Source organism: Lithobates pipiens, unplaced genomic scaffold (genome assembly GCF_037356315.1).
Source record: "Lithobates pipiens isolate NorthernLeopardFrog02 unplaced genomic scaffold, aLitPip1_a1.2 Scaffold_13, whole genome shotgun sequence".
NCBI lineage: Eukaryota > Metazoa > Chordata > Amphibia > Anura > Ranidae > Lithobates > Lithobates pipiens.
Window position 1 is genome coordinate 389,560,774 of NW_027507718.1, and position 22,322 is coordinate 389,583,095.

Genomic DNA, 22,322 nt, shown 5'->3' on the forward strand with positions numbered 1-22,322 from the left:
AACGGCATCAAAATGGATATAATCCAAGGAGGGGTATCAAAACCTAGGAGGAAAGACTAAATGCCAAAGAGGAAGAGCAAAGGGAGAGAGGGAGAGACACTAAGGATGCCACCCGAAAGGTCATATGCTTAAAGTGGGATCCCCAGTATCCATGTGGGTGGCCCAGGCATTCATATGACCACTTATTTCCCAGGCCAAAAGCAGGCTATGAAGGGACACCGGGGGGGCCAGACCAAGTCAGGAGTCAGAGAAACACACTATCAGAAGAACTCCATAAAAATAATATAATAAATTTTGTACATTAGAAATGCAGTTTAACCATTGCCTAAAACCTCTTAATTCATATGTATAAAAGTAATGGGTGGCAAAGGAGATATAAAACCAAAGCACCTTAGGAAGACAAAATCGTCCCACGGTCATGCTTAGATCGATAGAAACGCCTTAAAACTTCATTTAACCCTGGATAATAGCAGACAGATTGAAAATTCAGTTTGTTTCACGCTGTAGAAGCAATTTGTCTACATCACCCCCTCTCTCATTTAAGGGGATGTATTCCAAGGAAAAAAAACTAATCTTTGTAGCATCAAATTGGTGATAAAGCCCCATGTGGCAACTGATAGGACTCTCAACATGATCCTTAATTCTATGGAAAAATTGCCTCTTGGTCTTTCCAACGTAGAACATACCACAGTGGCATTCCAAATAGTACACAATGCCTAGCAATTGGCAATTAGCCAAGAAGTGAGGTCTATACATTCTGCCATTGGGCAACAAAATTTCCTGCACCTCCCAAATATATTGGCAGACGTTACATCTGCCACATTTGGCAGTACCACAAACTTTGGAAAATCCTTTCTTCCTAGAATGTACATGATGACTATGGACTTATTTATCTCTTAAGGATTCCGATCTCCTAAATGTAATTTCTGGGTATTCCTTTATAAGTTTGCAACTTTTTCATCCACCCTCAAAAGGTACCAGAACTTGCTTTTTTTTTTTTTAACCTGACTTTTCTGCCCAGAATAATGTGTAATCAATCTTATATTAATATCCTCTGTCTTCAATCTTGATCTATGTATTAGGGAGTTTATATCTTGTCTGTTGGCCTGCTGATAGGCTCTCTTTAGTAGATTCTTAGGCCGCGTACACACGGGCGGATTGTCTGCCCAACTAAGTCCGACAGACAGTCCGTTCAACTGTTGAATGAACGGACTTGACCACGCACGATGAACAGACAGTCCGCTGAAAGCTTGCGTGATGACGTATACAGCTTGTACGACGGGACTAGAAATACGACGTCCAATACACTGCAATGCAACCTTCGGCCGTGTAAATCCTTTCTGAGCATGCGCCATACTTAGTCCGTCCAACTTGCCTACACACGAGCGGACTGTCCGCTGAAACCAAGTTTGGACGGACAAAATTACAGAAATTCCGAAAGACAAAGTCCGTCAGACTGTCCGCTGAAAAAGTCAGCTGAAGTCCACACACGAGCGGATTGTCCGCTGAAACACGGTTCAGCGGACTAAGTTGGGCAGACAATCCGCCCGTGTGTACGCGGCCTTACTGTACCCTCTCTTTTTAAAACGTTGTAATGCTTTAGACTCCCTCACAAAATTTTCCGGTTTGGAGCAATTAAGTTTTAGGCGCAGATATTAACTCTGGACCTTTTATCTGCTCTCCGTAAATGGGATTATGAGGGAATAACACACACCTGCCATGGAACAGCTGAGCAGCCAATTGTCCCATTACTTTTGGCCCCTTAAATAGTGGGAGGCACATATACAAACTGTTGTAATTCCTACACCGTTCACCTGATTTGGATATAAACCCTCAAATTAAAGCTGAAAGTCTGACGTTAAAGCACATCTTGTTTGTTCATTTCACATCCATTGTGGTGGTGTATAGAGCCAAAAAGATTAGAATTGTGTCGAAGTCCCAATATTTATGGACCTGACTGTAAATGAGGCGAGCAGGATTTCCCATTGTGTGACTTGAAAAGTTTGGTGTGAATCTACCAGCAGCTACTTGATTGATAAAATTGCAAATGTTCCAAAACAACAGTGCTAGAGAAGGAGGATGTCTACTCTGCTAAGAAAATGACAGGGTGATAAGGACAGATTTAACCTAGGGCTGACCTACAGTTTCATTTGCACTAGTGACCATTTTCCTGTAGTTGATGCTATGTAACTCATGGTCTATATGAGCCCTACTCAGGAAACCCCTGCTAATAGCAATTCTCTGGGAGTCAGTTGGAAAAAACATTCTTTACATTGGTGGCCCATGGATAGAATGCCCCCATCATAGCGGTAGCTAGAAGGCCACCCTTACAGACATTGAAAAAGACATTGGTGTCCTGCAGCTGCCTTGACAAGTGGTGTTGGCCTTAGAACAATGTATGCACCATCAAATCGAAGGTCAATCAGTCAGAGCAGAAGGAACACCTAGCAACCTCTGAAGAAACCCAAGGGTTCCTGGTTGAGAATGGCTGGTCCATATAGCTCATTGTCCCATTGTCTATGTAATTTATGGATCTAATTCATACTCTGTTGCTGTGTTGATCATTGGTCAATAGAGTAATGACTCATGTGCCTGGTGTCAGGGCTGGCTTAGCCCTTCCTTCTCTGGGCTGGCTGCTCAGCTGTCGGCTAATTGCCAGCTCTCATCTCTCTCCACAGTTACTAACTGTTCCTGATCATGCTCGTCTGACCTGCCTACTTAAAGCAAAAGCTGTCCAGCTCACTTCACCTCTGCCTTCGCCTTGGTCACATCACAAGAAACCATCTCCTGCGGCTCTGTTTAAAGACTAGATCTCTTTAAGTAGACAGGACAGACGAGCATGATCAGGAACAGCTGGTAACTGTGGAGAGAGATTAGAGCTGGCAATTAGCCGACAGCTGAGCAGCTAACCCAGAGAAGGAAGGGCTAAGCCAGCCCTGACACCTGGTTCACAAAGAAAGAATTTGAGTCAGTATTCATACAGAGTTATTACTGACACCCATTACCAGCAAACGGAGTCTTACAACTTCCAACTGCAAATTTTTATTGAATTCTGCTGAAAATTGATTAACAATGTTATGTTCTTTGGAATGTGGTACTGAATGTAAAATATCATAAATTATTTTTCGTTTCTATGACTGTATGGGGCTGGGGGATTCCTATTAAGAATGAGAACTTCTGAACAATAAACTCTTTGCTCCTACACTGATGGACACACATGTCAAACACTTGAAAGCTGCTAAAAATAATGCATGGCCTTGACATGAGATCAACACTTGTGACATAACTTAGTCTTCACTGATTAGATAATCTAGGCATTGTTAATGTTTCACAAAACCCAGAGCATAAAACTACACTGTAGCATTAAATACTTGATATTGTATCTTACAGTAGATATATATTCCTACAGAAGACATATTTCAACATACACCTGGAATCTTTCACTACAAGAAGCTCATGCTACACTGCTGGGTTGGGTGACTCTTTTCAAGAAAAAGATTGCAAAGAATAGTTTTGGAAGACTACTGATTGATATGGCGTACACTGGAGAGGTCCAGTTTCTAGTCTGGGTATCTGCAGCTGTTATCCTTTTAACTTTACTGGTCATCACCATTATGCCATTTCTGAGCGACTATATTCACAAATGGACTATCATGAAGCCAATCCCAGGGGTTAGCCCTTGTTTCCCCCTGATTGGAAATGCTTTGCAGTTTAAACCAAGTGGAAGAGGTAGATATGTTATAGATATTTATATTATTAATATTGTATTGTACCATATCCATAGTGATTTAAATTGTACAGAAAAATAGCACAAAAGTTATGGGAGGCCTACATGTGTGAGAGCTTACTATCTAGTAGTGAACAGGGAGTGATGAAAAGTGTATGGAGATAAGTTGATGTGCACAAAATGAAGATTTAATTCTGAGCCTTTTGGTGTCCTATTACTAGTTATACAAATATTTTTTTTTTTATATTAAACAGGTAATGTTTATTGAACATTATTGCAGAGATTACAATCACAGTGGCATACACCGAACATTCAAAAAGGTGTTGCGTCATAACCATAACAATAGATAAGAAACATTTCTCCATTACAGTAGCCATTATGTATCACTGCCAAGGAAAGTCCTAACATTGACATAGTATTTACTGTAATATTACATCAAATTCCCTCATCACACGTGGCAGCCTCCTGCAGCCATTTATCCCATATTCTATGATATTTTGCTGGGCAACCTCTATTTTTATATAAGAATTTTTTGTATGGGAGCGTAAAATTAACTTCCCGTTTCCAGTCCTCAACCCGGGGTGGCAGGGGCCTCATCCACTGTCTAGCTATTACCTTTCGAACAGAAAACAAAGTTTCCTGCAGGAAAGTGTTAGTAATTTTATCTAATACATCAGGAAATATCCCTAGTAGACAGGGTTTGGGGTCGAGAGCCAAGGGCGAGCCCATAACATCATGTAGGAATGACACTACTTGTTTCCAAAGTTCCTGTAGTTTGGGGCAAGACCATATAAGATGGAAGAACGTCCCAGTCTCTAGAGTACACATCGGGCAGAGCACAGATTGATTCGTATTATATTTGGCGGTCCTGAGGGGGGTGAGGTATGCTCTATGCACTATATAGATCTGAGAAAGCCTGTCTTGGAGCCTAGGGGACACCAACTTGCACGTCTCCTGGGCCTCCTCCCACTCCTCATCCGTCAGCTCACCCACATCGCCCTCCCAGCGGGACTTCAGAGCATACGCTAGTCTCGCCGAGACGTGGGCCGTAAGCATACCATAAAAGCATGAGATAAGCTTTTTGGGATCAGTATCCTTCACTATGGCGACAATTAGGATTGGGAGCAGGCCGAGGCAATGACTGCGGAAACTGTGCTCCAAGTGCATGTTGAACCTGTAGGTATTGATATAGCATAGTGTTTGGTATACCAAATTCCTCCTGCAGCGCCTGAAACGTTTTAATAGTGCCATGGTGAATCAGGTGGTGCAGGTAGTATATTCCCCTCGATACCCATAACTGAACACCCTGGATCTTTTGAAGTTCCGGCAGTTGTTTGTTATGCCAAAGTGGGGTATAGTCATTTGGTGATGCAACATTCAGTTTAGTGGATGCCAGATCCCAAATCCTTCTTTAATGAAAAAGCATGGAGTGTTTACCTGGCTCCCCAACAGAGCTCCCCGCCCCCGTCGAGATAGCAGCTATCGGATCATCTGCAATTTGTGCCCAAGTAGGGGATAGAAGGGAAAGAAAACGTTGTTTATCAGTCTTGTCTACATGAAAAAGCTGAGATAGTTGTGAGGCAACATAGTAATGGTTTAGATCTGGAAGAGCCATGCCCCCCATATCAGTCGGGCTTTTCAAAGCCTGCCAGGCAAGCTTGTGTCTATTATTCCCCCACACAAAGGGCCTAAGGAGACTTTCAAGGGATTTAAAATATTTCAGTGGCAAATATACCGGGGTATGCCACAGCACATACAGTAGTTTAGGTAAGAGGACCATTTTAATCAGATTAACCCGCCCCCAAACCCCAAGGGGGAGGCGAGACCAGGCCTGAATCTTGGTACGCACCAGGGAGAATAATGGTTCTACATTCAGCGCAATGTAATCTGCTGGATTCCTAGAGACATATACCCCCAGATATTTAATAGTGTCAACTCGCTGAAGAGGCAGACTGGCCTAAGATTCTGACTGTGGAAAACTGTCAATAGGTAAAATTTGGGATTTTTCCCAGTTTATACGGAGGCCGGAAAAGCTACCAAACCACTCTATCATGTGTAGGGCCTTTGCGAGGGAAGGGCCCGAGTCCGCCAGGTATAGTAACGTGTCATCAGCGTATTGACTGATTTTTTCGGTTAGTCGACCCATCGTCAGTCCCCTAATCGCGGGGTCCGCACGAATCGATACCGCTAAAGGTTCAGCAGCCAAGGCATATAATAGCGGGGACAGTGGGCACCCCTGTCTGGTACCCCTACCAAGGCCAAACGCCCGGGAAGACCACCCATTCGCCACCACCTTAGCCGTTGGGCGATGATACAGCAGCCTCACCCACCGGATAAAGTTCGGGCCAAAGCCGTATCCCGCTAGACACTTCCACAAGTACTCCCATTCCACTGAGTCAAATGCCTTAGCCGTGTCAAGTGCCACTACCACACGCTCTCCCACCGCCTCATGTGTTGCCTGAAGATTCATAAAAAGCCTGCGTAGATTGAACGACATATTCCGCCCCGGCATAAAGCCCGCCTGGTCAGCCTGAATCAGGCTAAGGATCACTCCGTTCAACCTAGTAGCGACTATTTTAGCCAAAATCTTAATATCTACCTGCAATAGGGAGATTGGGCGGTATGATTCTGGGAAACCCGGATCTTTTCCAGGTTTGGGAATCAAAACTATTGTTGCCTCTCTCATGGACGGAGGCAATGTCAGTGTATCAAAAAGGTTCCCGTAGAGGGCGAGAAGCCTAGGCGCCAGCACATCTTGGTATCGGGAGTAAAATTCAATGGGGAGACCATCTGACCCCGGTGACTTGGATTTTGCAAATTCCGCAATAGCACCCACTATTTCATCGGTGGTCAGGGGAGCCTCCAGAGCCTGCACCTGTTCCTCCGTAACTTGGGGGAGGGAAACCTGCGCCAAAAAGCTGTCCATCGGAGTGGTGTCGTCAGAAACTGTAGTGGTGTATAAGTCCGCAAAAAAGTCTCGAAATCTAGCTGTCACCTCAGAAGGGTCCGTGATCATTGTATCACCCTGACCCCGCAAAGAAATAACAACCGGGGGCCTGTCTTCCCTGTGCACCAAATATGCTAGCAACTTACCAGCTCTCTCCCCAGATTCAAAATATTTTTGTTTGGTAAAAAAAAGTTTCTGTCGGGCCTTGTCTTGATGCAGCTGGGAAACCACTCTCGACTGTAGTCTAAGTGCGTCAGCGTTTGCCGTAGATGGGTCGTCTATGTAGGTGCGTTCCCTGGAGCTCAAATCTGCCTCAGCCTCAATAATGACAGTAGCCGAGTCAGCTTTGAGCCTATTAATGTGGGCAGTCAGCACCGATCGAGCGTGCAATTTAAATGTATCCCACACTGCTGGAACTGAGGCCGTTTGGTCATTATCCTCAAAAAATTTTATCCACTCCGCCTCAATAGTGTCGTCTTCGGGTAATAATGTCAGCCAGAACGGATTTAGCCGCCACGCCCGTGGAGGCCTACCCAGGGGTACGTCAAGCACTACAGAGTAGGGGCTGTGGTCCGAAAGTAGTCTGGGGCAGAACAATACTTCTCTGAGTCTGGGAGTAAGTTGCTTAGATATTAGTATAAAATCAATACGGGAGAGAGAGCCATGTGTGGGTGAGAAGCATGAATACTCCTTCTTTTGAGGGAATTTGTGTCTCCAAGTGTCCTCAAGATGAACGGTGGTTATAAGCCTGGACAACCTAGTGGTCCCAGCTTGTCCCATCATCAACTCGGGGGGCTTGAGCCTATCCAGAGAAGGGTTAAGCGTAGTGTTAAAATCCCCCAGCCAGATAACAGGAACCGCCGGATGTCTGGACATAAAAGACAGTCCCTCTATAACTAGCGTCATGGTAAATGGGGGGGGGGGATATAAAAGGCCATAATAAGGTAGGGTTCCCCATACAATTTAGCATGTAGAAAAACAAACCTGCCCTGAGGGTCAGTAAGAATTTCACAAAGTTCAAACTGGACAGACTTAGCTACAAGTACCGAAACCCCCCTCGAATGAGACGTGTAGGTGGAATGAAATGCCCACCCAATCCAAGGGCGTTTAAGGGCCATCTGCAGTCCACCCTCCACATGCGTCTCAACTAGCACCATCACTTCCGCCCTTTGCTTTTTGAGGAACGTGAAGGCTGCCGCGCGCTTAATTTTATCGCGCAGGCCCCTCACGTTCCAGGTAAGAAACCGTATAGATGCCATAAAGATTCATATAAAGTAATAAGTGCAGTCGGCCTACCCCCTAACAGTCCTCCTATAAACGCACCCCAATACTGTTGTGCTTGATCAAGCCCAAACAGGGGCTGCATAGGCAGTAGTGGTGAAAAACATTCAATAAAAGCAACATTTAGTTCAGATACATACTTCAATATAGTTATAGTAATCTTCTGCATAAAAACTCTAACCAAACCACCCCCCTCCCCCCACCCTACCCTGCACCAACCCCAACTTGTGCGGGCATATTCCCTGAAAAACCAAACATGTCTGGCTGGGAAAACCAGTTTCATTAAATCAATAAAAAGGTTTAGAACAATAAGTCTGAGAGAGGGTCGCGGCCACCGGTACCAGAGGGCAAGGCAAAGCAGAGCCCCCTGTATAACAGCACACAGAGGTGACCCGGGTAAATAGGCAAAGGTGTCAGTTGCTGTCCAGTCCCAGTGATCAGCTCCCTCATAACAAGAAGAAGTCCCAGCAGACAATGGAGCAGTGTTTCGCTGCACCGTGCAATTAGACCGTAGGCCCAACATGTCTCCCCTTGCTCCGGGAGGAAAAAGAAGAAAGAGAAAAAAAAGGGAAAACCAAAATTGTTGAAACAAAACACACAGGTATGTATTGCAGAAAAGGTCCCCCAACAGGGACACTAAGAAAAAAGGGGAAAAAATGATCCATTAACGTTGACACCATCAGCTGGCGCAAATGTCCCGGAATCGGAGAGTTCCGTAGATCTCAAAGTAGAAAAGGGCATAAAGGTAACATACGCCTCCAGTGCAAGCTCCCTGGCGATAATAGAGCAGCAAATAGAGATCAGGCAACCTGCCACAGTTCCAGGACACCAGGGGAGAAACAGAAAAAAAAAAGGGGGTGTTAGCTCACATGTCCCAAAGGGTCTCAGGCAGCTCCATCTTGAGGCACTCTGCGTTCCAGCCATGCTATGACCTCTCTGGGTTGTTCAAAGAAGAGCGCCCGGTCTCCCGCCTCCACCCTGAGGCGTGCTGGGAATAGCATAGAGTATTTCACTTGCTGTGCACGTAGTAATCGTTTGGCCTCCATGAAACTCTGTCGGCGTTTCTGGACGTCCGTGGAGAAATCAGGGAAGATTGCAACTTTAGTATTGCCCATAGGGATATTAGCCTTTTCCCGAGCCATGCGGAGTGCAGCATCTCTGTCCTTATAATTCAGGAGTTTTGCAATAAAGGTGCGTGGAGGTGCACCCTGTGGTGGAGGCCTGGCAGGCATACGATGCGCGCGTTCAACCGCCAGCATGGGGGAAAAAGACTCTCTGCCATAGGTACTTATCAGCAATTGTTCCAGAAAAGTTGTGGGGTCCTTACCTTCAGCCCCCTCCGGAAGACCAATCAATCGGATGTTGCATCTGCGTATGCGATTTTCCATTTCGTCCTGTTTAGCAATCAGGAGATCTATTTGCTTCTGCATGTGGTCAGCATCATTTTGCAGTGGTGGGAGAGCGTCTTCCACATTACTGATACGGGTCTCAGTGTCCCTCACCCGGTCACGCAGTTTCTGAAAGTCCTGCCTCATTAAAGATATGTCCGTTTGCACTTCCTCAATTTGGGATGTGAGGGACGTGCGGCACAATGTAATGGCTTCAAGAAGCCTGTCTGTGTCTCCCGCCACACGCGGCCCTCCCGGCTCCTCCGCGCCGCCATTTTCCTCCCCCTCCTCACTCACATGCCGGCGGTATTGTGACAACCGCGCCGCCGCCGATTGTGACAACCGCGCCGCCGCCGATTGTCGGGATTTCGAGGGAGACATATGTGCCGGAATGGAGGGACGCTTGCCAGACGTGTTTAGGTGAGTATCGGTGCTGTGGTGTCACAGGATCAGCGTGGGAGACAGGATTCCTCGGCGGAGCTCCGGAGACACGCGTCCTACTCCATGCAAGGTCAGGCCACGCCCCCAGTTATACAAATATTTAGTAGTGTCACAAATAGAGATGCAGGAATGACTAAGTATGTTTCCCCCAATGATTTTGCCAGGTTCATCAACTCAACTCTCATACTCCACTTTCAGATGGACTTAGTGATGCGGCAAAATATGACAAACAAGGGTTAACGCAACTATAGCGTTACCCAGTGTTTAAGATGCATTTCAAGTGTGTTTTGTTGCTTTAATAAACACTGGCCAAAATGCCAGTTGTGGTTTTAGCTTATTTTCACAAGGGACAAGGAATGCTTTACATGCTTCAATAACAAATGCTGAAAGCAACAATAATGCGCCTATAGCATTGTTTTTATGTGATCAGTGTGTGTTTTTGAAGCATTGCAATTGGATTAAATCGAAGTGGCTAGAGAACCTAACACACATTCAAATTCTTAGGCCGGCCATAGACGGTTCAAATCTGAACTGGCCAAGATTCAACCAGCCTGCCGCATTCACTTGTGATCATCACTAGCAGCTACTATAGATGCTACTATAATGACTGTCTTCCCCCCACCGGGAGCAGAGAATTGCTTGGTAGGAGGTATTTTATGGTCAGTATTGTCTAGGAGTGTTAAAAAAAACCTCTGGGTGGGGCATGGCCTGACTCCAATGTGAGTGGGCGTGCATAGCTCACTTGAGCTCCTCCTTCCTGGAGTACCTGAGAAAATATGGGTGCACCTAGGGAAGAGATCCGAAAACAAAGTGAGGTGTCTGGCAAGAGACAGGTGAAGGGTCGGCAGCTTGTGGACTTTTGTTTTTGAAGTAGGCAGCAGAGATGGACAGCTTCGACCCCCCCTTTGGATCTGCCCGATAGGTGATTCTTGGTCAGGTGAAGGAGGAGTGGCCAGGTGTGGTTGGACTACAGAAGATCGGAGAGGCTCGGGAGGATTCGTGGAGGGTGACGCCGAGACAGCTATTCTGTGGCTTGTAACGGCTACCCTTGACCATCTCCGGCTCTGTTTGCTGCCGGATTAGATCAAGCTTTCCCGGCCCCCTTTCGGTTCTCTCTTGGCTGCCTCAAAGCTCCGTGTCCTGGGGTGTTCTATGCTTGGCTACTACTGCCCTCTTCTGGCCGAAACTGGAGCCTACATTGTGGAATCGGCATGAATTGATTTGGAGGAATCCTGTAGATCTGTGAGGGGATGACCAGGGCTTCTGGTAAAGTAATGCAGAACATATTTGCTGTGTGAGTTCTCCCTCAACTGTCCTTAGTTTGTTCTGTAAATTGGGAGGAATAATCCAGCACGCTCTCTCCTCTTTGAAGGCCTGACTTCCAGATGGTTTACGAACTCTAGACTCCAAAGTGGATCAGATAAGTGGAAAAAAAAATCATACTTTCTCCCTGTTTTTTTGTCCATTATACCCAAGGGGCTGTGAGGGATTTGGGGAATACACTGACACTAGCTTATTGTGCCCTGTCCTGTTGCTTTGAAACCTGCATCTATTATCCTTGGCTTGTTCCTGCAATAGGGAATTTACCGTGCTTTCCCTGCTGGTCTCCTTGTCTGCTTGACTGCTTATGAACTCCAAATTTTAAAGTGCAGCAGATAGGGGTAGGTAAAATAAATTCTCTCTCCCCCTTTTTTTTTAGCAAGATCTGGGGAATATAGGTATTCAATTTACTGCTTACAACTTACAACTGGAGACAAGTCAGAGACCTATGACAAAAATATAGGGCGATACGTCAATGTTACAGGGTATCTCCAGCTTACAGTCACAAAAGACAGTGAAAAATAAAACGAAGTAAGCAGCTGCTAAACTGGAATGGTTTGCCCATAACTCAGCTCAAACTACTGGGAAAACGCCACAACCTAAAACCTCCCTATCACCATCTAAGGGGTTAAACACGTAATGTAAGGCAGCCAAAATGGCCTCAACACCCTCCACCCAACTGCAACAAGATCACATGATCTCTCAGCTTTAGAAATTTCAACAGTAGAAGAGCCATCTTTGAGAGATGTATTACATGTGTTTAATGGGTGTAAATCTGCCTTATCAGAAATGACGAATCAATTAAAATCTATTAAGGAGGAAATGACGTTTGTTAGGCATGATCTTCAGAAGGCGAGGGAGCATACTACAGAGCTGGAAGGCAGAGTCAGTGGAATTGAGGAAATGGAACTTTTAACCGGGACAGTTGAGAAACAAAATGATAGATTAGAAGCCATGGAAAATAGGCTGAGGAGAAATAATGTCCGTATAATTGGATTACCAGAGAAAAGCCAGGGGAATAATATGAGAGAATTTCTGGAAAAATTGCTCTGTGAGGCTTTTGGGAAGGAACAACATTCCCCTTTGTTCGCAATAGAAAGGGCTCATAGAGTCCCGCAGAGAATACCTGCCCCAGGAGGGATGCCAAGATTGGTGATTATGAGGGTCCTTTTCTTTAACCACTTCAGCCCCCGAAGAATTTACCCCCTTCCTGAACAGGCCATTTTTTGCGATATGGCACTGCGTCGCTTTAACAGACAATTGCGCGGTTGTGCGATGTTGTACCCAAACAAAATTGACACCTTTTTTTCGCACAAATAGTTTTCTTTTGGTGGTATTTGATCACCTCTGCGGTTTTTATTTTTTGCGCTATAAAAAAAAAATGACAATTTTGAAGAAAAAAATTTATGTTTGCTATATTAAATATCCCCCAAAAATATATAAAAAACGAATTTCTTCCTCAGTTTAGGTCAATATATATTCTACATATTCTTGTTAAAAAAAAACACAATAAGCGCATATTGATTGGGTTGCGCAAAAGTTATAGTGTCTAGAAAATAGAGGATAGATTTACTTTTGACACTATTTTGGGACCAGTTAAATTTATACAGCGATCAGTGCTATAAATAGCAACTAGTTACTGTATGAATGTCATTGGCAGGAAAGGGGTTAACACTAGGGGGCGATCAAGGGATTAAATGTGTGTGTTAGGGAGTGTTTCTAACTGTGGGGGGATGGAACTGCCTGGGGGAGGAGACTGATCATTTTTCCTAAGCAATAGGAACAGATCAGCCTCCTCCCCCCTGACAGAACAGAGATCTGTCTGTTCACATTGACGGATCTCCGTTCTGTTCTTCTCAGGAGCAATCACGGGTGGTCGCCAACCACACGCATTAGCGCCTACATCACGCAGCATGCATGTGTCAGGTCACCTTGAGGCGAGGTGACAGGTGCACACCGTAGGATCAGGAGTGCACCGCAAGGTTGTGGACCCTACGGCTGACTGCTGCAGACCGGGGACAGATCCCACTGGGGTTAGAGCGTAAGATTCCCTGGGGCGCGGAGTCTAAGAGCCAGCAGGTGTTCACCAGCGCCTCTGGTGGTGAGGATGGACTTGGCTGCAACTGGCTCCAGGTCGTGACCCCCAGGGTCCCCCAGCTCACACCCACAGTAGGCAACAGGAGGATAGGGATGGTGAGGGACAAAGCCAAGGTCGGGGCCACAAGCAGACAAGAATAGTCCGGTACACGCCAAAAGGTCAGGATCACAAGCAAACAGGGATAGTCAAGACACGCCAAAGTCGGTAACAGAAAACAGTAGCAGAGCACACGGCAGGAAACAGGAAGCTAACACACAAAGGAATACACAATGGTTGATCAGCACTGATGCCTGCAGTGCACAGGTTAATATAGGGCTTCCTGATAGGGCCTGGGGTGGAGCCATGCTTAGAGGAGAGGTTATAAAAACCACCAGGTGGAAGTGGCTGACCTCTTAGTCTGAACACATGAGGGGAGGTAAGCAAACACAGGAAGATCACTGCATAACCATGACAGCATGCTTGCCCCTTATACTCCTTAAAGCACCCACTGTACAGCTACAGCGATTCGTGCAGGAGTGCCATTCTGCCACCATCCATGGACAGCGAGCATTTGGTAAGCGGTTAAGGAGTGGACAGAGAAATAATATTGCAATAAAGCTAGAGAAATGAAGGATGTACTGTTCAATGGGGTGAAAATATCATTCTTTCCTGACTCTCTGTAGAAGTGCAGAGAAGAAGAGTGAAATTCGTGAATATTAAGAGACGGTTGCAACAACTAAATGTGCAATACAGTATGTTATGCTTTATCCAGTACGATTGAGACTTGTAGTAAATAAAATATAAAAAATATAGAGGATGGCTAAAGAAATCCGATTGTTGAGTACCAGGATGAGTATTTACACAAACAAGGGCGTACAAGAGAGGGGTAGTATAATCTATATATACACTTATATACACATTTTCTTTCTTCTCTTCTTGATTTTTTTTTTCTCATTAAAATGAGATAGTGACGATTTGCTCATGGAATGTGAGGCGATTGGGTGACTCGTTAAAAAAAGCAGCTTTACTTAAAACGCCCTCAACTCCTAAGGTTTCGGTTTTGAGACACATTTGACAAAGGAAACAGTATTCCGCTTAACATATAGGGGATTTTCCCGCCAGTATCATTCCACCCACAGCTCATATTCAAGAGGAAAAACTATTCTGATACCTAAGACAGTGTCATTCTCTTGTAAACAAGTAAAGATGGAGGGGCGTGACCAGATGCAGGTACTGGCGAGAGCGAGTGAGGTGTGTGCTCAGCGTCTTCTCGCCCCCCTCCCTCCCACCTCTGGTGAATCGATGACGCCGGGATCTACTCGGCCGTCTGCCTAATGGTCCCATGGCGAGAGTGAGCTCCGGACTGGGGTGTGTGGACTGCACATGAAGCGGGAATGTAGGACGAGGCACCAGACACCGATCGGGTGTGGAGGCACCAGAGACAGAGGGGGCAGGGAGAGAACTGAGAGGCCGTCTCCTCCCCCCTCCCCCTGATGGTGGTAGAGCTGGCTGCCAGGGAGAGCGACCGACATTGAATAAATCCTGCCTCCTCAGCCTGTCCAGCCAGAGGGAGAACTGTGAGAGGGTTCACCCTACACCCTACTCCTACAAACAGCGAAACTCAGCCTTAGAGGGGATATGTGCGTCCCTTTCCAACTCTGCTGAGCAACTGACAGTAACCGACAAACAGCAGAGCCCAGGACGTCTGAAGCTGACTACAGTAATCCACACGCAAAATCCATCATTCATTCGGGATTGGTGAGAAATACCCATAATGCTCTTTTTTACCTATACCTTTTTATATTATACGAAGAAGCAGATGGAAAAGAACTGTGTTTGTTTGTAGGGAGACATTCCAAAAGTAAAGAGGAGGGCCTGATGGTTTGTGTTGTTACCTGAACTGTTGACTGTATTGCTCCCTCCTCTTCCTTCTTTTATCTCCTATATAAATTTTTTGTGTTATGGAATTCATACATCCGTACTGCTCTTATTAGGGGTGGCTAAATAATGAAGGATTATAAGCAGTTGTATATCCTGTATCTGGTACTTTGTCGTGTAAAATCATGCTGTAGCAACGCTCCACAAAGACTAGTCAAGCAAGCCAAGCAGCAGCACAACTGGAAAAATTTGCTCACACCCCAGGCCAGGCGTCAGGCCCCCAAATCTACCCTACAAAATCAACAGGCCCACCATAACAGGCAGGCTGGGTCTACGGGCGGTAGGAAAAGCCAAGGGCAGAGCCATCAACTATTGCAGGGGGAAGTAAGTGACCCTGCGGGGAGGTCCCAGGGCCAATTAGTGGAAGGGGCCTTGGATCTAATGGTAGGACCTGGCGCAGAAAACCCAGAACCTACTCTTATGGAGGTGATTAATTCTTGTAGCTCTTTTTTTTTTTTAAATTAATACCCAACTGAAAACTATACAAGAAGAAGAAGATCTTTCGTTCGTTAGACATGATTTACAAAAAATTCAAGAGAGGACTACGGCGCTGAAGGGTAGAGTGAGTACGGTGGAGGATGACTTAGCCCCCCTTAAACGCGAGATGACTGTTATTAAAGAACAATTGGCCAAACAAGCAAATAAAATGGACGAAATGGAGAATAGGATGAGGAGAAAAAACATTCGTATACTAGGCTTTCCAGAACATTCCGAGGGCTCAAACCCTGTTGCTTTTTTAGAAAAATGGTTCTGTGAGTTATTTGGCCAGGAATCTTTCTCGCCACTTTTTGCAATCGAGAGAGCCCATAGAGTCCCAGCTAGGCCTCCCACCCTGGAGACCCTCCAAGACCCCTTCTGGCAAAAGTATTGAGTTATAAAGACAAAGTGACTATAACACGGAAGGCAAGGGAATAGGGTAATCTGCTGTATAATGGTACTAGGGTATCCATTTACCCGGACTATTCGCCAGACCTCCAGAGGAGGAGAGCCAAATTTGGAGAAGTTAAACGTAGGCTACGCCAAGTTAACTTGACATATGCATTACTATATCCAGCAAGATTGAGATTAACTTCCTCTGGAAGATCTATATTTTCTGACACCCCAGAGGGGGTGGAGGAATGGGGAATGGTTGAAAACTCACAATGATAGACACTAGAAGAATGGTACTGCTGTAATGTTCTATCTGGGGTTCTCCTGGGGCCACGGCAAATTATTATGTGTTGTGTTATATTGCTGGAGGTGGGGGGGGGGGGTGAGGGAGACGGCATGCAAAGTTCCCTTTTTTTTCTACTTTATTTTTGGCTAGCCGTGTCCCTCTCCCCCCTCTTCCCCCGAGGGTGGAGAGGGGGTGAGGAGTATGGAGGAAGGAGGGCAAAAGGCATGTTACCCCCTGTTTAGGGGGGTGCAGCAAGGCGTTCTCTTCAATTATTTGTTATGTTTGTCTTTTTTCTCTTTTTTTTTTCTTTTTCTTTGGGGTTTGCTTTTTCTTTGCGAGGGATGGGGATGGTAGCTCTTTTTTTCCACTTGGGGGTGGGGAGGGTTAGGCTAGATTAAACAGAGTCATACATAAGGTGGTTCATCCTGATCGGGTAGGTCTAATTGTGATAATATTAGAAGACTGTTTTTGAACCTTCAAATTCCTACAGATGAGGACTGCCATAGGGCCACCCTTTCTCTGGACGCCGCCAAGGCCTTTGATACCCTTGAATGGAAGCATCTCTGGAGAACCTTGAGAGAATTCCAGATTGGACCGAACTTTGTCAACTGGGTGAGGTTGCTATATGGGTCTCCTGGGGCGAGGGTAAAAGTGAACAATGAACATTCTGCCAGGTTTCGATTAATGAGGGGGACGAGACAGGGGTGCCCTTTGTCCCCCCTTCTTTTTGCCCTCGCTATCGAGCCCTTGGCGTTGTCCCTTAGATCTTCTCCAGAGATAAAAGGATTTAAACGAGGAGAGGAAGAATAAAAAGTAATACTATTTGCGGACGATCTACTATTGCTCAGTGATTCACAGAATTCACTGAGGGAGACCATGTGTAAAATTAAGACTTTTGGACACTTCTCAGGTTTGAGGATTAACTGGGAGAAATCCACTTTGATGCTTATCGATCCATTAGATAAACTTTTGCCTCAAGAGGCAGACCAATTATAAATATTTTATTATTTAAATAGTTAACCAAATAAAATATCTGGGTATAAATATTTCTAGAGATCCTAAACAATTTACTATCAACAACCTGGTCTCTTTGTTAAATAGATTTAAAGTTAAAACTAAAATCTGGAAAAAACTCCCATCTGCAGCAGGTCGATGTAGCTTAATAAAAAGGATACTCCTGCCACAATTCCTTTACCTTCTTCATAATTCTCCAATATGGATCCACAAAACATGGTTCCATAAGGTAGATAGTATACTGAGGGAACTTATTTGGAAGGGGGGGCCATCGCGTATCAGCCTTAGTACACTGCAACACCCAAACAATGGGGGAGGGGTAGCTCTTCCACATTTTCATAGCTACTTCCTGGCAGCTCAGCTACAACATATGGGGGGATGTGAAAAAGAGAGCAAAGGGCAAGGCAGGAGGAGTCTTTTTGGTAAATTGACGCATAAATCTTTGACTGTAACGTTGGAGGCAGGAACATTTCTGAGGGGGCCCCCTACCCTCGAGTTGATGGCAAGAGTTTGAGAAGCGGCAAGGAAAACCTTGGGCTATTGAGGATTTTCTGAATACTCCACTTTGTGGGATAATAAGCTGGGTGAAGTGCAGAAACTGGGTCCAATTAGAGAATGGGATAGGCGAGGTTTAAAGTTTCTCTCACAGATTCTCCATGAGGGGAACCTGAGACCCTTCCAGGACTTGCGAGATCAATTCACACTCCCTAAGCAGTCATTCTTCAGGTACTTACTGGTGAGGCATGCTTTGACAGAACAATTTAAGGGGAGAGTGATACAATGGAGTACTATACCTGTATTACAGAATAGAGGATAGAGGGAGAGGGTAAACCAGGAGACACCCAAATAGCAATATTGAGATGCCTCTTTCAGGCTAGGAGACTTATTTCCCAGAGGTGGCAATCTCCCGCCCCCCCCCCCCCCCCCAACCTGTAGGGAATGGGAACAGACATAGTAATTCCTAAGGAAAGGACGACATACATCAAACGAGGAAGGTATAATAAATAAGATAAGATTTGGAAGCTGTGGAAAGAGAAGCGGTAACTCAGAGGTATAGGGTAATAAGAGAAAGGCCAGATACGATAGCTGAGACTTAGGACAAGTATCACGCTGAGGGATGGTGCAGTGGTAGTATGATAATGTGGTGTGAGAGATAGTAGATTAGGGGTGATCAAATGAATGATGGGTTAATAAAGTTGCTTATGAAGGGGGAATCTAGAACCCCCGTTTAATATTGTATTTAAAGAAAGTAAAATGGTTGTGAAATTTGTATGTTTTGTAAATTTTGAAAAATAAATAAAGATATATAGTTGAAAACAAGTAAAGATAGACAGAGAGGGAAGATTTATATTTACCTGATCAAACATCTGACATTAGCCGATCTTGGGATATCTTTTGCATCTAAACAATCTGCATCTTCATTATTATAAAAAGTCACTGATAGCTCACATGCTGAATGCTGCCCGGGCATGTATTCCAGATTTATGGAAGTTTACTACCACACCTTCTCTAAAACATTGGTTTTCTAGAATAGACAAAATTAGGACAATGGAATACATGACTGCGTCTTTATATGGTAGAGAGAAGGAATTTAGGGACACTTGGCAGCCATGGATGACCTTTACTTGTTCCCAGTATGTAGATTTCCTCTATGTCTAGGTTAGACATGAAGACCCATAATGACAGGCTGAGTCCAATGGGCTGGGTCCAATGGGCTGGGTCGGGGGGGAGGGGGGAGGAAGCCATGAAGTTTTGAGTCTGAGTTAGTCAGCTCGCTCCTTTTTCTTCCTTTATTTTTTATTTTTTCTCTTTCTTTTTGTCTTAAAAGTAGATAAGCCAAGGAATAACAAAGTAAGATATTAAGCAGTAACATAAATATAATGTATATTATAGATGAACAGTTTATGTAATATCTCATGCGGAGGTTATAGGACCCTATTAGATTTGCTAATGTTTTTTTTTTTTTTTTTCTATTTCTATTATTGCATTATTTTTTGTCCATAAATTAACTTTTTCTGTCACTGCCGATATATCTGTTATATTTGTTATGTGAGGCTGGTTTTTATTTGATTTATATGTTCATTTTAAACATGGGTGTATTTGATAATTCCTTTTTATTCCTTTTTTTTTTTCTTTAATTTTCTTTGATATTATGTTGATGTATTGTCCTACATGGAAAAATCCTTTGAATAAAGAATTATACTTTAAAAAAAAAATATATTTATATACTGTATGTTGGCAGAGCCACTTATACTTGTAAATGTCTATATACCTCCCCCATTTAAATTAGAAGTAATTAACAAAGTGTTGGAATTTATGGCTGATAAACCAAGGGTACCTGTTCTGATAGTAGGAGACTTCAATATGGTGATGAATACCCAGGTTGACAGGTTTCCTTTTGGGAAAAGATCTGAACAGACCCCCATATTCATCACTATATAGAATATGTAAAGAAACAGGTTTAAGGCCGCGTACACACGGGCGGACTGTTCGCCCAACTTTGTCCGCTGAACAGTGTTTGGGCGGACAGTCCGCTCGTGTGTGGGCTTTCAGCGGACAGTTTCAGCGGACAGTTGGACGGACAAGGTTTTTCGGAATTTCCGAAAAACTGTCCGCTGAAACCTTGTTTCAGCGAACAGCCCGCTCGTGTGTAGGCTTGTTCGTCAAACAAAGTTGCGCGCATGCTCAGAAAGGATTTTCACGCCGAAAGCTATAATGCAGTGTATAGGACGTCGTATTTTTCGTCCCGTCGTACGTGCCGTTCACGTCATCGCGCACGGTTTCAGCAAACTGTTCGTTCGTCGTGTGTGGCCATGTCCGTCCATGCTAATTTTGAGCGGACTGTTTGCCGAAACTGTTGGATGGACAAAGTTGGGCGAACAGTCCGCCCGTGTGTACGCGGCCTAAGAGATATTTTGTGTCCACGTCATGAAGGAATGCAACGTTTTTCATGCTACTCCGGGACACACTCCTCACTTTCAAGAATTGATATGTTAATAGGGAAAGACACTCTCTGTACATTGGTAACAGATATTAGATACAAGGCTAGAGGATTGTCAGACCATTCCCCTCTAGTCCTAGTATTAGGAATGGGAAAATAGGGTGGAGGGAGAGAATGGAGAATTAACCATTTTGACCGACTACCAAATGAAATCTACAGGGAGCATGGAGAGATGATTTTGCCTGAGTTACTAGAGGTGTTAAATGGGCCATTGGAAAAGGGAGAATTACCAATATCCATGACAAAGGCCACAATTATAATAATCCCAAAGGAGGGGAAGGATTTAACACAACCTGCATTATATACTCCAATCTCTCTTCTTTGTACAGATGTTAAGCTATTTTGTCCAATAGATTAGATAAAATAATTCATACCATAATCCATCCGGATCAATGTGGTTTTATTTGCACTGGGCACTGAAAGGCATCACTGATGGCTGGCACTGATAGATTTCACTGATAGGGATCACTGGTGGCACCGACAGGCATTTTTCATTGGCATTGATTGGCAGCTGCCTGGGCACTGATTGTCATATCCTTGGTGGTCTAGGGTGGCATACCTGGTGGTGGCCATCCCTGGTGGCATCCTGGTGGTCCTGGATGGACATCTGAGGGGGATCTCCCCTGTCAAGAGAGCAGTCGTGTGGCTCTCCTCTACTTGCGTCTGTCAGACGTGAGTGAGGAAAATAAATGGCTCTTCCTGTTTACTTTGTGATTAGCCATCAGGTAGGGACATGATTCATATGCTCTGGAGGTGCCCCAAATTACATAGGTACTGTGAAGAAGTATTGAAGAAGATAAATCTAATTTTTGGAACAAACTTAAGCTTTTGCCCGATAATGTGTGTGCTGGGATACATGAAGCAGAGTGTAGGATCAGGAGATATGTAAGTAGCAATATCGAGATGCTTATATCAAGCCAGAAATGTGATCACCTGGAAATGGCTTTATAGTAGACAACCAACTATTATGGATTGGTTGAGAAGGGTTAACAATACAATAATAAGAGAAAATTGGCTTATGTGAGAAGAGGAGATAAAAGTAGATTTGAAAGAATATGGAAAGTATGGATAGAAACCCTAAGTTTGATGCCTGAGATGATGGCCCTCTAGAAAGTATATATTGGGAAAAGTATTGTTTAAGGAAATGGGAAATTGGGGGGGTTGGGTTGAACATGTATGTTTTTGTATTGTTTTTTATGATCTTTTGTATGGAAAATATTTCTGTGTCCACTGGAAAAAAGAAAATTAAAATATAATTGAATTTAAAAAAAAAAATATTTTTGGCCACATCTCTAAGCAAATGAGACCTTAGCAGGTTTTTCAAGTGAATTAAATTTGAGTGTTAAAATTTATATTTTTACTAGAAAGCAGTGGCAGCTGGTGATCATTATTTGGGGGGGGGGGTGGAAAACAAACCTGCCCCCCCGTGGGGATGGATGGCGGCAATCATTGGCCCCCTCCCCCTGTGGGAGACAGACGGCAGCGATCTGTGCCCCCCCCCGCAGCAGACAGGCGGAAGCGATCAGTGGCCTTACCTTAGGAGGTCGATGTTGCTCCTCATTCCAGCTTGCCGAGGGAAGAGTCGGGCCATTGCTTCTCCTCCCAGGATTGACTAAGACTCTCAGGACCTGCTTCCTCATTGGCCAGAATGAGAGGCAGGAAGACAATAGTGAATATTATTTTGCTATTGTCCCACAACTGGGTGGGCTCAGAGCGCAGTGCTCTGCACCCTGAGCCCACCCAAACACTTTTTTGAAGCCAATTAGAGCCTCAGGGTCTAATCACGTGCTTAAAAAAAAACAATTGAAATCCATGTGTCTGGCGCCCTGCATGTAGATAGGGGGAGGGCACATGGATTAGAGCGCCCCTAATGGATGAGCCACCACTGATAGAAAGTATAAAAATACTGTACTTAAATGAGCTGCCATCCTAGTCGAAGACAGGTATCCTGTCTTCCCCCCGAAAGGTGCCAATTGTGGCACCGGAGGGGGAGAGGAGACAAATGAGTGGAAGTTCCACTTTTGGGTGGAAC

At 44.7% G+C, this 22,322-nt stretch overlaps 1 protein-coding gene across 1 annotated transcript in view; it reads left to right on the top strand.

Moving 5' to 3' along the window:
• Window positions 1-3,375: 3,375 nt before the first annotated feature.
• The window catches only part of LOC143975213 (cytochrome P450 4V2-like), a 197,607-nt gene continuing 178,660 nt past the window's right edge, over window positions 3,376-22,322 (top strand). Inside the window, exon 1 of the mRNA XM_077477355.1 lies at window positions 3,376-3,729. Within this exon, the coding sequence (XP_077333481.1) occupies window positions 3,534-3,729 (196 nt within the window). The 5' untranslated portion in view covers window positions 3,376-3,533. The remainder of the gene's footprint in view (window positions 3,730-22,322) is intronic.